The 11013-nt window shown below is 55.5% G+C and overlaps 5 protein-coding genes across 5 annotated transcripts; 3 read left to right on the forward strand and 2 right to left on the reverse strand.

Annotated features, from left to right (window-relative positions):
• Positions 1 to 178: 178 nt before the first annotated feature.
• WHR41_06728 (uncharacterized protein) lies at positions 179 to 1623 on the reverse strand. Its single transcript, XM_069375333.1, has 3 exons — positions 1200 to 1623; positions 507 to 1078; positions 179 to 454 (listed from the first exon to the last, which is right to left on the reverse strand). Exons 1-3 carry the CDS (start codon positions 1435 to 1437, stop codon positions 254 to 256), a joined length of 1011 nt encoding a protein of 336 aa, XP_069227379.1. The 5' UTR covers positions 1438 to 1623; the 3' UTR covers positions 179 to 253.
• A 2073-nt stretch (positions 1624 to 3696) lies between these two features.
• On the forward strand, positions 3697 to 5124 carry WHR41_06729 (uncharacterized protein). Its single transcript, XM_069375334.1, has 2 exons — positions 3697 to 4260; positions 4325 to 5124. The coding sequence occupies exons 1-2, from the start codon at positions 3747 to 3749 to the stop codon at positions 4894 to 4896; spliced, it is 1086 nt and encodes a 361-aa protein (XP_069227378.1). The 5' UTR covers positions 3697 to 3746; the 3' UTR covers positions 4897 to 5124.
• On the reverse strand, positions 4996 to 7072 carry WHR41_06730 (uncharacterized protein). The gene is made up of 3 exons (XM_069375335.1): positions 6609 to 7072; positions 6300 to 6555; positions 4996 to 6239 (listed from the first exon to the last, which is right to left on the reverse strand). The coding sequence occupies exons 2-3, from the start codon at positions 6549 to 6551 to the stop codon at positions 5121 to 5123; spliced, it is 1371 nt and encodes a 456-aa protein (XP_069227440.1). The 5' UTR covers positions 6552 to 6555; positions 6609 to 7072; the 3' UTR covers positions 4996 to 5120.
• On the forward strand, positions 6925 to 8381 carry WHR41_06731 (uncharacterized protein). Its single transcript, XM_069375336.1, has 3 exons — positions 6925 to 7108; positions 7169 to 7989; positions 8048 to 8381. Exons 1-3 carry the CDS (start codon positions 7035 to 7037, stop codon positions 8236 to 8238), a joined length of 1086 nt encoding a protein of 361 aa, XP_069227441.1. The 5' UTR covers positions 6925 to 7034; the 3' UTR covers positions 8239 to 8381.
• A 369-nt stretch (positions 8382 to 8750) lies between these two features.
• Positions 8751 to 10808, forward strand: WHR41_06732 (uncharacterized protein). The gene is made up of 3 exons (XM_069375337.1): positions 8751 to 9019; positions 9091 to 9816; positions 9875 to 10808. The coding sequence occupies exons 1-3, from the start codon at positions 8819 to 8821 to the stop codon at positions 10364 to 10366; spliced, it is 1419 nt and encodes a 472-aa protein (XP_069227438.1). The 5' UTR covers positions 8751 to 8818; the 3' UTR covers positions 10367 to 10808.
• The last annotated feature ends 205 nt before the right edge of the window (positions 10809 to 11013 follow it).

Raw genomic sequence — 11013 nt, forward strand, 5'->3', positions numbered from 1 at the left:
ATCATTCGTCTGCAAGTGGAAGCAGAAAGCAAGAAAAGAGTAATAGAATCGTTACACAGAAAAAAACGCCGCCCCAGATGCAAGATAGTAACAGAACAACGGAAGAAAGGCTGAGAGTCGTAGAAATTAAGGCGAGAACTTTCGGGACTCGAACGAAAAAAGAGAAAAGACGAGAGATTCGAGAAGTACGAATTTCCTCTTTTGTCTTGTTTCGAAAGAAGTGAAGACGAGATCGACAACGAAAAATCCGCGATCAGTAGCCGCCGTACGTGCTGTTTCGGTGGCCATACTGTTGCTGGTGGTAGCTGCTGGAGGCGAAGTCGGAGTTGTCGTAGAAGGTGTTGCGGCGAACATCGGAGTCGTCGCCGTGGGAGAGAAGATCCTTGACTTCCCAGTTGTTTGGCCGTTGGCCGACAGAAAATTCGAGGTCTTCTTGGGTGATGGCGTCCCAGAACTGGAGAATTTGTTAGTTTGAAAAATGACAAGACGGATGGACGTAAATTTACCTTGTAAACCATCATGACTGCAAGCAGGTTCAAGAGAGTCGCAAAGAAGAGACCGTCCATGTAGTGCTGCACGTTGTCGCAGATGGTCTCCGAGAATGCGTAAAGCAGAATCTGTCCGATGACAAAAGCTGCAACGCCGAATCCAATGTGCCACAGCGGCCAACGCTCCTGCAGGGTGCCCATAACTAGCATAATCTGCATGACGATGTAGACGAAGAGGAAGATGGCCGAGAAGATGTAGACAACCACGAAAAGTGCGACGGTGCTGTCCGGGCTCAGGCCACCCCAGCCCTTGAAGGTGAGCAAGGCGACCACAAAGCTGATGATGAACATGGACAAGCTGCAGATGCGCAGCAGCCAGACCGACAGAGTGGTGCCATCCTCATAGAGCTGGAACCCAACGAAGCCGTTGATCATCAAGCAAATGCAGGTCGAACTTGCGAGGCCGCACTGTACAGCAACGAAGTAGGGGTAGGCATCCGATCCAGGTGGTACGACGCCGCAGTCGATGATGAGCGAGCAGATTGTGAGGAGCGTGTAGAGGTAGAAGAATGTTGTGATTTCCTTGCGGCCTGTAATATCCGAGTTAGCATGAAAACCTTCTTTTCTGTAGCTTTCCCAGACTGCTCCTTTTCCGTGATTCCGACCTCTCCACGTATGCTTGCTTCTCTCGACTCCAGTTTTTAGACGTACCGACGGCGGTGAATTTGCTTCTGACGTGAATGATCATGATCACGAGCATGATCAGGGCTATGATGTGGGCAAACCCGGCGGCGCCCTGGAAGATGATGGTGTTTGCCAGCTCGATGGACCGGGAGTAGCATTGCGACTGGGTGAAGTGGCTTCCAGTGATGGGCGACTGAGAGCCCACGAGAGGGCAGAGCGGCAGAGGTGTGCTATCGCATATCGAGGAGAAGTCGCCGAAGGCCATGGTGACGGCGTGGGCGTGAGCGAGTGTGAGGGCGGAGGTGTCGAGGTGTCGAGCAGGTGTCGACGCGTGGACGAGCTGCCAGCGGTGCAAAGATCGGTAGAGGTGTCGCAGAACGAAGGGCGCGGGCGTCGACGAGCGCGGGCGGGCGATATGTAACGAGAGTGAATGCGCGTGGCCGGTGTCTTCAATTCGCGCGGTTGAAGCGCCAGAGAGGAGGCAGGGACGTGGCTAGGAGAGGCAGCACGGGCCGGCTTGTTGCCCCGGCGCCCTATGTATAGCGCAAAAGCGCGCTAACGCCACCCGCCATCGCTTGCCCTACCATGCGAACACGCCGCTCCCGCATAACGGTCGTACGTGACGACAGGAGTTCGCGTCTTGCGCAATACTAATGCGCATCGCACCAAGCCATTGTTCCGAACGCCCTGCATGATGCAACTGCGCCGTTGATATTTCATTACTGATCAGCAAAGCACACTACCGCAACGGTATTGGCATTTCAGGACAAGTTATTTAGCAGCTCAAGCCCTTTCATGCCAATAAGAATCAACACTCCAGCAACGCAGAGGGCAATTGTTCCACCATTTTCATCCGACGACCGCCAATTGGGCCAGTTCTCGAAGACAAATTTGGCCGAGGAGCTCATCAGGGTCAAACTCCACGCTATGCTGCACGAATCCGTCGGAGTCATTGGTACTCGAAAGTGGGCACTTGCACTTGTGAGGATATAGATGGCAGAGATCAGCGGGCCAGTGAGGCTACAGGATGTTAAACTTTACAGTATCTGTCGAAGTAAGAGACTGCGGCGTACCTAAGAGAGCAAAGACCCAGTCCGATTATGATGGTCGAGATGATCCTGACGGTTGCTGGACATGTGTGAGTCAACGCCGCACACGTATCAGGGGCCATTCTTACCTGGATTCTCTTGAATTCGGTACAGCATTCGATCGATGCTGTCTCTGGCATTTTGGATTGCCTGAGATAGAGTGGTAAGAGGATTGAGGGGTGGCTTGGAGGCTGGTGTGCCCTCCGTTATATCACACTACCAGCGCAGACTTGATCTGCCGCTCATCCGAGTTCCTTGCAACCCAAATGTTGACAGTGGAGATGATGGAAGAATCCGAAACGATGACCTGAACTAGCGGAGACGCGAAGGATGCACTTTCTAAACACCGTGCTCTCTAGTGCTGGAAATTGATAAGTGCAACAAGAACCGATGTGTACCCGCGGTAACAATCAACATCTCAGGTCAAAAGATCGCTCAGAGTGGCCACCTGATCATCGCAAAATTATGCGAATATCGTTCTTCCATATCTGCAAACAATTGCGGTCCACTATCCATACGTATCCGGGAAAGCGCTGCGACTGAGACCGAAGGATTCATGAGGTAGTGCTGTCAATACTGTGGACTGTAGTATGCCTGGTGTCTGCCATGGCAATTGACCATTGTGGCCATGGTCGACCGATTGCCGGACGAGAAACGCCAGTGGTAGGTCATGCATACACCCGCACTTGTCAAATGTTAAATCTGAGTTGGAAGCATGTCAAGTCTCCCGGCCCAAGGGCTATCTGCCGCCGTCGCTCCGCGGTAGCGAAACGCGTAACTTCACGTCCCATCACATGCGTGACACCGCGCGCAAAAGCGCAAGAGAGCGAGATTGATGATTGGGCACGGAAGTAAAGACGCTAGCGGATGCTCGCATATTGGAGAAAGTCGAGTCAATTTTATTATTTTATTTTCAAAGCCGCGAGCGCGCGCGCGTATATTCGCCAAAACCGCTACTTCACTTCACCTAGACGATGGGGGGCGAGCTCGGTATCTTATTTGTCGGTCAGCAGCGGTTGCTAGTGGGATGTTGCATATGGCAGAATCTCGAGTCAACAGTTATCTATTTTATTTATTGTTTGTTCTTTCGGAGAAGACGGTATAAAGATGTCGCCTCGCTCCCTGAGATCCTTAGATGGGGAGGAGCATACATGCTTTCGAGGGAACAAAAGCAGCTGCGACACTGCCTAACCTGTAGACACGACAGCATTCCAAAATCGACATAGCAGCCGATTCGAAGGGGCCATGCTGGGATGAAACTGACACGTGAGGTGATTTTTTATTGGAAATGTATCATGTCAAAACTATCATAAAGACGTGGTGTTAGAGGCGATGGACGGCCAGCTTCCACCGAGGCGTGCGAGGACCAGCTGTCTTCAGCCTCCAGGGTCCAACGTCATCCCACCTTCCCCGAGCGCTTATAAAGATAAACCACCGACAGCAACTCTTCTCCACCACCCATCCCAAACCTGGAAACACAACAACCATGGTCCGGATTCCCTCCTTCTTCACAGCGGCTCTGGCTCTCACAGGCGCCTCCGCCTCGGCGGTCAAAGATCTGCTGCCGGGCAACTTCGACGAAGTCGTGCTCAAGTCCGGCAAGCCCGCGCTGGTCGAGTTCTTCGCGCCGTGGTGCGGACACTGCAAGACGCTGGCGCCCGTGTACGAGGAGCTGGCGGCGGCCTTCGAGCACGCCGACGACAAGGTCACCATCGCCAAGGTCGATGCCGATGCGCACAAGGAGCTCGGCCGCAAGTGGGGAGTGCAGGGCTTCCCGACCCTCAAGTGGTTCGATGGCAAGTCCGATAAGCCCGAGGACTACAAGAGTGGGCGTGATTTGGAGAGCTTGAGCGCATTTGTTACGTCCAAAACCGGTGTGAAGACCAAGGCGAAGAAGGCGGCGCCCAGCGCTGTGGAGATGTTGACGGATACCACGTTCAAGGAGAAGATTGGCGCTGGACAGGATGCGCTCGTTGCGTTCACTGCGCCTTGGTGTGGCCGTGAGTTCTACCTCTCGCTATGAGCAGTCTCATTGGACGAGAAACGCTAACCCTCCAATGCCAGACTGCAAATCCCTCGCCCCGACCTGGGAGAAGCTCGCGACCGACTTCGCACAGGAGTCCGGCGTGCTCGTCGCTAAAGTCGACTGCGAGGCCCCCAATGCCAAAGCCACCGCGCAGGAAGCCGGTGTCAAGTCCTACCCTACGATCAAGTACTACCCCGCTGGCTCCAGCGAAGCGGTGCCCTACACCGGCGGCCGCAGCGAGGCTGATCTCGTGGCATTCCTAAACGACAAGGCCGGCACTCAGCGTACCGTCGGTGGCGGTCTGTCCGCGCTCGCAGGCACGATCCCGTCCCTGGACGAGATCGTTCGCTCGCTGCGCAGCGGTGGCGAGAAGGCGCAGGCAGAGCTTGAGAAGGCTGCTGCTGCGGCCAAGGATAGCTACGCGGACTACTACAGCAAGGTCGCGAAGAAGAGCGAGGAGAACGCCGGATACGTCGAGAAGGAGTTGACTAGGCTGCAGAACCTGCTGAAGAAGGGTGGCCTCACGGCTGACAAGATGGACGATCTGATGAAGAGGAGCAACATCCTCAATGTCTTCAAGGGCTCTGAGGGCGGTAAGGACGAGCTCTAGAGGAGTTCTCATGAGAATTGAATTGTGGAATGGCTATTATTATGGCCTAAGACGAAAAGCACATCATCAAAGACTACGGCAAAAGCTGGTCTTGTAAGATAATTGCAATCATGATTGCATTGATAGATTACATCACAAAGTCCAGTGTACAAGCATCTCGTATCATGCATTGTATTCATGTACAAGTCGAACCATGGTATCAAGCCAGATGGCTTCTACGGTTGCTATGACTGAGCGGCAGTCCGTTGCTCCTTGCTCTTGGAAGACTCCTCTTTTCCATCTTCCAAATCCAGTTTCGCAACCTCAGCAGCAAGAGGGTCACTCTCCTCAGTCGGAACCGTAGGGCCCTCGACACCGGGGGGTGGCAGCGCCCACTCCGGCAGCTCTGTTTCGTAGCTCCAAGTATCGCCCATACACGCGTACCTCTTCGCGTGCAGATAGATTCCCAGCTCGTGCTCGCCAGGGTCAGAGTAAAGCTCTGTATCACACACCTCACACTTCTCGCCCGTCAGCTTCTCCGCCTTCTTGCGATTATACTCGTCCACCATCTCATCGTGATACGCCACCGCCTCCGCGACCTCTTCCTTCCCCATACGGCTCAGGCGCTCCATGACCGACTCATCGTCGTCACCCGAGGCACAGTTCGCGCCCAGGTCTGCGCCGAACACCCTCTGGTTGCTGTAGATCGGGTCGTTGCTGATCGGATGGCCCAAGAACTGCAAATGCACGCGGATCTGGTGCGTGCGACCCGTCAACGGCAAGCAGCGCACAATACTGTATCCATCGCGATTACCCTCGCCCTCGCCCGGCGGATAGTACGCCATGCGACGGAACACCGTCCGTGCCGACTTGCCGGTGGCGCGCACGCGGTTGAGGCCGAGCTTAGGCGATATCTGGAGCAATGGCTGCTCGCAGACGACTTCCTCCGTGGGAAACTCGCCTCTCACGCGTGCGACGTACTCCTTGCGGATGGTGCGGCCCATGATCTTGACGCCGAGCGTCTCGGCAGCCTTTTTGTGCTTCGCGATGAACATGACGCCGCTGGTCAGGCGGTCGAGGCGGTTGCAGGGCATCGGGTTCCAACCGTGGCCGCGTTCGGCGCGCATGATTTCGATCACGGAGTTGTAGTTGTAGCGGCCGGCGGGGTGGACGGGGACGCCTGCGGGCTTGTTGATGACGATCATGTCGTCGTCTTCGTGGACGATGGCGATGGGCTTGCCTGTTACAGGCGGCTCGTGGCGGTGGAGCGTGTGGCTGATTATGTCGCCGTTCTTGACTGTCGTTGTAGGCGAGGGCACGGGTTTGCCGTTGATGTGGATTGCGCCGGATTTCATAGCAGCTTCCTGACCGTGTTAGTCAGACGGTATGGTCTGGTTACATGAGCTTCGCGCGCAGCGACGTACATAGTACTCTTGCGGTCTGTCCCGAAACTCGTCCTTAAAGATTTCGAGGATCTCCCTGCCCCGCCATCGCTGCTTGCAGTTTGTGTTGTATGTGAAGTGGTAAGGCGCTACTCTTCTGAGGCCGTCCTCTAGGTAGTACGGTCGCGGCCAAGGATCGCATGGTGTGGTGACGACTTCGGGAGGAGGTGCTGGTGTGGGTGTAGGCTTGAGGTGACCAAGGATTGAGGACGACTCGACTGGGGCGGCACCCATGCTTCTGTGTTGCGCGTGTCAGTGCTATCGCGTGATTTCAGTCAGAGTACAGCATACCCAATATTCCGGCGGGCGAGAAACGCCGCGGCTCTGAGTGGAGAAGCCACGGAGGATAATGAGGCGGGAGATAAGTATGTGGTGTCTATGCCGTCCCTATCCAGATGTTCCACGAATTGCCATACACGCTGCGTCAGAAGAAAAGTCTCGACCGAGGTCGCATAAACCTCGCTGGCGCCGCGCTAGCCTCGAAGCTTTGCGCCTCGATCAGCGGGGGACAGGGCTGATTTGCAGGGGATCGCGTCATTCCCACGGCGATGCTCAAGCGCTTTCCGAAGTGTGCTTGCGATTGTGCTTCTCATTTCGTCGTCTTTGCGATTTCGATCTGCGGAGACCAACAGTACATGCACATGCGTTCGTATTTACTGTGGTTGTCTTTTCATTCCTACCTGCTTTAGGCAAGGGGGCTTGTGAGCGCTTCATCAGATGGCGGCGGAATGGAGCTTCGATCCTGTCGCAGAGGGCGGACTGTATGGTGAGAACGGCGTTGGCGAGCACTGGTAAGTCACTGGAGAAGTGAAATATGTATCAAAGCCTCCCCAAGGCTGACGCGTGACCAGGTCGTCGGACACTTGGGACGAACCTCCTCCAGCGTACCCTCCCACTCAAAGAAGCCAGTCACTACACTCTTCACATGCGCCGCCTCGGCATGTGAACAACGACAATCTGCTCGCTCGACCAGCTTTCGCGACTAGCCACAACCGACCCTTACACACCCCACACGCAACCGAAGCACGCTCCGTACATCGTTGGAGCAGCAACCACGACCTTGCATCAATCCTGTGGCCCTTACACGATCAAGACTTGCCGCCTGCAAATCAACATCCAGACCACGACCCCAGGTTCAGGCAACGACCTTCTCAAGACTCCGGCAACACTGAGAGCGTAGATCCCGCCAACCTTCAACAACCACAAGCCGCAAATTCAGCCGGCGATCAGTCGCGAGAGCAGCACGCCACCAGCAGCTCCCAGGTGCTCGACTCAGACACCGACGACGAAGGCCCGATGGCTCCCTCGCGCCGGCGCCAGCCCCGCAACTCCAACGGCAACGATCTCGTAGACCTCACGCAATCGCCCAACATGCCATCGGCCAGCGCCCTGGAGCAGTCGCGCACAAGGAAGCGCAGCTCAGACAGCTCGGGAGTGAATGACGCCTCTGCAAACAAGCGCACAAAGCGCGCCCCTGGATCAACAGAGGGGTATAAAGAGGAGGAAGTACAAGAAGAGGCGCCATCGGCCGAAGAAGAGCTCCTGCAAGCACAGCAGCGCGACGCCCTCAAGCTACAAGAAGAGAACAAGGATGAGGGCGGGACGAGGATCGGGAAGCGGACCTGCATAATATGCTTGGAGAACTATACCAACGCGACTACCTCCTCATGCGGTGAGTTGCTACGCTTCGTGGGTTGTCGCAAGAGATATCGCTAACGCGTAACAAATAGGCCACATCTTCTGTCACGAGTGCCTCACCCGTGCTCTGATGGCGTCGGAGAAGAATAACGACCGCGGAGTTGGCAATTGCCCTGCTTGCAGAAAGGCCCTCAGCCGTAAGAAGGCCAACCAGGTCATACCGATCAACTTCATGAAGAAGAGTGCGTTCAAGAGCAAAGGTCGGCAACCGCACACCCGATAAGCGTGGTTTCACTCGCATTCTGCGGTCAGCGGGATGGTAAGGTATGGAGTTCGAGGAGTCACGGATACGGGATAGCGACAGCTTATAGATACCCAGCGGTTGGTTTTACTATGCGTATGATAATGAACACTTTCTCGACTTTACTTGCAAACAGTGCAACACACAATTTTACCTTCTTGTCAGCTTACAAATCGTGGGTCGCGTGTCACGGAGGATGTGTGGCGTCACTTGCAGGCTTCAGCGATGCATGTAAAACCAGGGTTCGCCAACTGGCGCAGAGAGACATGCGGAACGCGTGGGTGGGCGCCGTCGATGTCAGCGATCGCCTTCTCACAACGCCAAACGCCATGCGACCCCGTCGTGGCCGCAGTAATCAGGGTCGAGAGGCGCACCGAGGGCGTGGGTTCGGCCGAGATTGGCGCAACCGCAACCGCAGCTTCCGAATGAACTTTAAATTACTTCCCTCCGTGCATCCACCCACCTGTCAGTCGGTAGTACGCCGGGTGTTTTCCTGGACTCCCCTCCTTTTCACTTTTGTCTCTTCGACAATCACGGCAGACACGCACCCGTATTGGCGATCATGGCTCCCCCAAAGACTGAGGCATTCCCTCCCATCTCCGCGAATCCTTCCAAAAGTCTCACATCGCAAAACGGCAGCGCGCAACCTCAGGGGATGGTGGGACGGAGAAGGAAGAGCTCGGGCTTGGGCAGTGACCCTAGAGGGGACACAGGCGTGGGCGGGTTGGCCACACGGCAAGAAGAGATGAACGCGGCCAGCGGTGTATGTTGATCCGTAGTATACCTTATGCGCTCGCAAGCAGCACTGTAGGCTGACACCAACATGTTCCGCAGAAACGCTCGAAGCGGCGCAAAGCGAAAAGCCTCGTCAAGCGTTTGAAGCGCGTTTCTCTGAAGCATACATGGCTCATACCCTTGATACTGCTCCTTGTTCTGCTCGCCGCTTATTACATTTCCCCTGGCGAACACAACCCTCTACACCCGGCCCTGCACCTCTCCTACGCCAACCCGGCCCTCCATGAGCGCACCAACACTCTCCCCGCACATATCGGTAACCCGACCCAGTATGGCAAGGGCAAGAAGGACTTCGCCTTTGTCGCCTTCTATACCATCGTCTTCACGTTCACGCGCGAGTTCTGCATGCAGCGCCTGATCCTTCCCCTCGCGATCCGCGCCGGCATCAAGAACCGCGGCAAGCAGGCCCGCTTCATGGAGCAGGCCTACACGGCCATGTACTTTGCGGTCTTCGGCCCCTTCGGTCTGTGGGTCATGTCGCGCACGCCGGTCTGGTACTTCAACACGACGGGCATGTACGAGGGCTTCCCGCACCGCGCGCACGAGTCGTACTTCAAGACCTACTACCTGCTGCAGGCGGCGTACTGGGCGCAACAGGCGATCGTGCTGATGCTGCAGCTGGAGAAGCCGCGCAAAGACTTCAAGGAGCTTGTGCTGCACCACATCATCACGCTCGCGCTCATCGGGCTCAGCTACCGCTTCCACTTCACCTACATGGGTATCGCGGTGTACATCACGCATGACATAAGCGACTTCTTCTTGGCCGTAAGTTCGAGCGTGAAGACAAGGCATATCCTCACAATGAACTAATGAAAATCAACAGACCTCGAAAATCCTCAACTACCTCGACTCCTCCCTGACAATCCCCTACTTCATCACCTTCATCGGCGTCTGGTCCTACATGCGCCACTTCATCAACCTCAAGATCCTGTACTCCATGCTACCCAACGGCGAATTCGCGACCGTCGGCTCCTACGTCCTCAACTGGGACACGCAGCAGTACAAGTGCTGGATCTCGCAGTCGATCACATTCGCGCTGCTGGCGCTGCTGCAGATGGTCAATATCTTCTGGATCTTCCTGATCCTGCGCATCCTGTATCGGGCGCTGTTCAGCGGCGTGCAGAAGGACGAGAGGAGCGATGACGAGGAGGACGAAGAGGAGGAGGTCGAGGAGAAGACGGAGGGAAATGCGAACGGGCAGCCGAAGCCGAGCTTGATGCTTAACGGGCAGCCGGTGAGTCCCGTCGATGCGCAGGCGCCGTTTACGAGGGTGGATGTGCAAGGGAAGGAGGATGTTGTTAGGAGGAAGAGGTAGATGGTTTACTGAGAGATGTCGATGTTGGGGGAAATATGTCTTATTAATTATTGCGGATTTCGCTTCTGGTCGACTTCCGACTTGATGTCTGGAGTATGCTGGTTGGTTGGTTGGTTGGTTGGTTGGAATAGCATGGATCGGATCGGAGGAAAGGTTCAACCAAGGACTGGATCGGTCAAGTGTCGATGCGGTCAAGCGGCTGGAGGTTTGGTCGTAGAGAATCATTCTTTACGCAGGCAGCATTTGGCGACTGGGGAAGAACGCAGAGGTATCGGAAGATTGCATGACCAGCGCAGGCGGTCTAATTATGATTGCAGAACGCCTTCACGTTCGAATCGAGTCAGAATCCTCAAATTTTCAAGAATGGATCAATCGATGCTAAGCGAGCAGATCGAACCATACGCGACACTTCTCGGCAGCGTTGCAATTTCGCGTGCCGTGAAGTAGGATCGTGTACCGTGAAGAGCTCCACGCAGCCCTAGCACAAATGCCGAGCCCCAAGCTCCTTGAGCCGCCGCACCAAATGTCGCAAGAAGGATGAAACGCACCGGCCGCGAAACCCTCGATTCCTTAAAGATAGTATACCGGAAACCCTAGGGTCGTTGGTGTGACGCGGGTCAAGAGTTAGGCGCTGCTAGCGTTCTTTA

Source organism: Cladosporium halotolerans, assembly GCF_011745625.1.
Source record: "Cladosporium halotolerans strain TM138-S3 chromosome Unknown Sca27, whole genome shotgun sequence".
NCBI classification, from domain to species: domain Eukaryota; kingdom Fungi; phylum Ascomycota; class Dothideomycetes; order Cladosporiales; family Cladosporiaceae; genus Cladosporium; species Cladosporium halotolerans.